This window comes from Trypanosoma cruzi, genomic scaffold, assembly GCF_000209065.1.
Source record: "Trypanosoma cruzi strain CL Brener 1047053517045 genomic scaffold, whole genome shotgun sequence".
NCBI classification, from domain to species: domain Eukaryota; phylum Euglenozoa; class Kinetoplastea; order Trypanosomatida; family Trypanosomatidae; genus Trypanosoma; species Trypanosoma cruzi.
Window position 1 is genome coordinate 157,528 of NW_001849548.1, and position 4,876 is coordinate 162,403.

Here is a 4,876-nt window from a genome sequence, read left to right on the forward strand (position 1 = left end):
ATTGCAGTGGATTTGAATGCACCTTTTGTAGTGCATGCTGGCAGTTGCGTGTGGCGGCTGTTGTCTTCTTCCGAGGCCATGAGGAAGAGGAGGAGAGAGGGAGCGCAGCCCGAGTCTACTTTCCTGCGTGTGTGATGCACCGCGTGTGACTGCGCTGAGTTGGGCTCCGTGTCCCATTGATGGCGGGATGGCAGGAAATTTTGTTGCCGCGTCATGGATGGATGAGGGTTCGCTTGCTCCGTGTGCGTTTTGTGGTGGCCGCGGGTTTTGGACATTTCCCTGGGGCTGCGGGAATGAGCTGGGGGAGATGGTGGTGGATATCTTCTCCTCCTGCATGGTGGGTGGCTGCTGGCGTTGTGTGCCTTCCTTGCGTGGATGCCGTCTCGTGGTGTGTGGACTGTGCGGCTGGGCCTGCTGCCCTCTCCTCATGTTGTCTGCGCTCTCTCGATGCATTCGTTGCACTCCGTCCCTCTCCCTCTCGTTCCATTCTTTTCCTTTCCGTCTCACCGATCAGCTGACTGACACCAGCGACTCCACTACGGGCGATGATGACTGCGATGGTGACGGTGCGGCGCCGTGTTGGTCCTTGCGCTCTTGTGCTGCGGCTGCTCGTCCGTGTGCGTGACGGCTGCAGGAGACGATAATAACGATAACAGCCGTCCTCCCAGCCCTGCGCTAGGGAAACCGGATCCTACAAAAACATGCCTGGTGCATTACAGCCATATGGTGGGGAGACCGGTGTGCCACAGACAGAGAGTGGGCGAGACAGCGAGGAGGGTTTGAGAAGTCCGGGACCTTCGTTGCCAAAGGAAGCAGGTACAGCCATCACTGGACAGACACGAGTTCCGCCAGAGTCACTGAGTTCGGCTAACGATAATCCAGAGCCACCAGGTTTGGCAACTCAGTCTCCACACACACACACAAGGTGCGACCGGTATGTCAGATGCACAGAATTAAGGGCGCAGTAAAATACACGAGGCGATGAGGATCATAAGGCACAGATATCAAATCAGAAGTTGAAGATGGCAAACAAAAGAAACACTACTACGAATATAAGAGAGGCACCAAGTACTACGGCCGGGAATACAGAGGCGCCAACCACAACGACCCGCGCACCGTCACGTCTGCGCGAAATGGACGGCAGCCTCAGCAGCTCTGCGTGTGTGTGTGCCCCGCTGCTGCTCGCCGTATCCGCGCTGGCGTACACCACTGTGAACTAAAGAGGTGTGTGCGGGCTGTGCGTGCCAGCACTCAATCACGGGGATTTATGTGCACTTCTACTGTGGTCCGAAGTATAAAGTGAGAGTAATTATGATGATTCTGTTTTGCCTTACTTTTTTGCTTCTGCCTGCTGTGCACTTCTCTTTTTTTCCCACATCCGTTTAATCGAACGCGTCCCTGACAAACTTGTATGCACGCCACGCATACAACCGATTGCGTGGACCCACTGTTGGGGATGGATGCATGCACACTGGAGCCCTTTAAGTGCAGGTTTCTGTTTTTGTGTTTTTACATTTTTTAGTTTCTTGCTGCTTGTTTACTTTTGTTTTGATTTTCATTGTTGTGCTTTTTTAATTATACTTTTGCATGGCGTTGTGCGCTTTTTGCACTTTATTGGTTGAATATTTCTTACGAAATGCGTGCTGCTGCTGCCGGTACTTTTTACTGTTCTTTTTCTTGTGTGTGTCCTTCTATTTATTCTTGCTTTGCGTTGACGTGTTGTTAGTTTGTGCTGAAGGCTGCACGCAAGTGACAGGAGTGATGGCGATGGTGATGACTGGCCGTGTGCTGCTGGTGTGTGCCCTCTGCGTGCTGTGGTGCAGTGCGGTGTTTGGACACGCGATGGACGATTACTGCAGTGAGGGCGGAGGGGACGGTTTGAGGCACACGAGTAATGGTGGAGATGACGGCGTGTCTCCAAAGGCGGACTGCGTGCTGTTATCCACTCGAATGGCATTAATAAAGGCGGTTGAGGCTGCGGAAGGTGAACAAGAAATGAATGTTACAGCCCCACTGGAGAATTTGGAGGATAACAAATTGGGAAATAATACGAAGGGCAGTGGGGTGGCTGGTTTAGAAGGAAATGACGGTGTCGCAGTTCAGCCACCAACAAAAAAACCGCTGAATCTCGGACGATCAGGCGCAGGGGAACAGGAGGGGATGTCGAGACCGGTAGATGCAAAGGATGGAAAACGTACTAGCCATACACACAATCAAAGTGTACGTGATCCCGAAGAAATAAAAACTGTTGAATCCTCTTCTTCTTCTGGCAGCCCTGGCACTGAGGGCATTAAAATACACAACTTGGAGAATACTTCCGAGAGAAATGAGTCCTACAAAGAGACACCGACGGAAGAAAACAATCTCTTCAGTAAATACGACTGTACTGAATTGGTGCTGAAAGAAGAAGCAGAAAAAACAGCAGACAAAAAAAATGCAAGTCATGAGGCACCAACAGAAACACATGGAAGTCCAGCCAACGACACGGAAATACATACGGCAACACCACCGTCACCACCGGCAACAATGAATAGACATTCCAGCACCGTGAATTTACGGCCCATACAACTGCTACAACGCGTCCAAGACGACAATGCAGAATCCAGGCCACCATCACCCACGGCAAACGGTGGTGCCGCCAACAATGAAGCCGACAAGAGCACTGAAGAGGGCATCCCGAACAGTGACCCAGCAGATTGATGGTGCAGGGACACGAAAAGAAAAACAAAAAATGAAGATGCCAATCCGAAGGAAACACCAGTCGAAGCCACAGCCATGAAAACTACGACGGCGACGACAGGCGACAGTGACGGCAGCACCGCGGCCTCCCACACCACCTCCCCTCTTTTGCCTCTTCTTCTTCTTGTTGTTGCGTGTGCGGCTGCGGTGGTGGCCGCGTGAGAGTGAGGGAGAGAGAGCCATGCACCGCCCGCACACACTCGTCCTTCTCTCTCTGTGTGTGTGTCCCCTTGCATGGACTCTCGCCCTCACCTCACCCCACGAGGCACACACAATAATGTGCCCATTGTATATATGCATGCACACCCATGCATGCCCGTTGGTGCTCTCTTTTGCACCACACGCACCGCTGCCGTCCTGCCTGGCTGCATGGGCGGAGCACCGTAACTGTTTCTGTTTTGTTTTTATTGCATTGAGTGGGCGACCTCTCTCTCTCTCCCTCTGTGTGTGTGTTTTGCTTTACGGGAGCAATGAGAGTGTGTGTGCGCTGGTCGTCCCACGCTTCGGCTTTTTGTTTTGTTTTCCTTTTTGATTTTGTGGTTGAGTGCACCCATTCCGCGGCTGTGTGTGTGTGCGATGGTAAGAGTAATCTGCGTGTGTGCTATCCGCTTCTCCCTGCCGTTGCTTTCTTCAGACTCTCTTGTGGCGCACAGCTGCGCTGCAAGTATAGGCGCTGCCAAACACAAACACTCACAAATGCACATGCCATTTTTTACACAATTTGGCTGTGGTGTGAAAGCACGCACAGGATTTTTCTGAGGCCCTTGCGGAGAGGGAGGGTGTGAGCTCGCCGTGCGTCCCTTCGAATTGCTGCGTTTGTGGTGTTGGCGAAGTACAGCAGTTGACTAGCGTGATGTGGCATTAATGGTGCCTGGGAGGAGTGCCGATTCACACCCGGCAGCTGCACGTGCCGACGTGTTCCTCTCGCTGTTCATGCACCCACGAAGGATTCTCCGGCTGTGCGGGGCGATGTGCGATGGAGGGTGCGGGGAGAGACAACAGTAAAACGACTGGCGGCAGCGTGTGTGGGCGTTGCTCTGTGTATTCTGACGCGTGGCGGAAGCGCAAGATACCCGCTGTGGCTTTTACTGCTGGTGGCAGTCGATGTGTGTTCCCGGTGCACTGTTCTTCCTTCTGCTGTTCCGTGTGTCTGTGTGCGTCAGTTGTTGTTGTTGGGAGCGACTGCGGTGGAGATGATGGTGACACTCACTGTGGATGGGCGGCGGTGTTCACTGTTTCACTCTCTTTTCCTCTTTTCTCTCTTTTCCACACAAGAAGGAAGGAAAGTAAGGCTAAACGCTAATCGCTGCTGTGATATTCGAAGGCTCTGAAAGGACCAACAGCACACACGCCGCCCACACACACATATTTATATGCTCTCACGTGTTGCTGCAGTGAAGGCACCCCGCACACACAACCGTCGCCGCGTGACCGGATCCAGCGGAAGGAGGAGGGAAGGAAGAGAGAGTGAGCCGCAGAGGCCCAACATGTCGCGGCATCCCTTCTACTCTGCACTGATGCTCCTCGTCGTGATGATGTGCTGTAACACTGTTGAGGCTCAGCAAACCAGTGAGGAGAAGTCGCCAGCACCGATACCTCCACCAAAAACATATTTTGATTGGGGAGATGTGAAGGATGATAAGGAAACAGTGATTTCTCTCCGTGTTCCCAGTCTTGTTGGGATGAATGGTGATGTGTTTGCCGTTGCTGAGGCGCAGTGCAAAGGAAAGAATGATAATGAAGGAGATTTCACTGGGATTGCCTCGGAGCTCCTGAAGTTGTCTGATGAACAAACAAAAGTGGAGTTGGACAAAACTAAACTGAGGACACAAGTACTGTTGGAATGTACTGCCGATAAAGAGAAATGTGCCTCCCAAAACGCTGCTCTGGAAGGTGCTTCCGCAGACTCAAAGAAGAAAGTACATGTGAGCCAGCCGACAACAGTTGTGAAGGAAAATGAAATTTACATGCTTGTTGGGAAATGCAGCCAGACAGCCGTTGGTCCTCTGAAGAATGATGCCGAGGACTGCCGACTTTTGCTGGCGAAGGGGAATGTCAGTGGTGAGAGCAGTAACAAAAGAATTTATTGGAATGGGATTGACGATCTTCAGAGCACTTATAACATCCAGCAAGAGGC

At 52.2% G+C, this 4,876-nt stretch overlaps 1 protein-coding gene and 2 pseudogenes across 1 annotated transcript, besides 2 other annotated features; all 3 read left to right on the forward strand.

Moving 5' to 3' along the window:
• Positions 1-4,876: a sequence feature (areas not merged during assembly with more than two copies in the genome that could not be assigned to a particular haplotype).
• On the forward strand, positions 546-1,220 carry Tc00.1047053511087.4 (annotated as a pseudogene).
• Positions 1,492-1,586: a sequence feature (T-rich).
• Positions 1,762-2,901, forward strand: Tc00.1047053511087.10 (annotated as a pseudogene).
• On the forward strand, positions 4,113-4,876 carry Tc00.1047053511087.19 (trans-sialidase, putative; the record flags this gene model as incomplete). The annotated part of the gene is made up of 1 exon (XM_798820.1): positions 4,113-4,876. A coding segment is annotated over one exon (764 nt), but the record flags the coding sequence as incomplete, so codon positions are not given.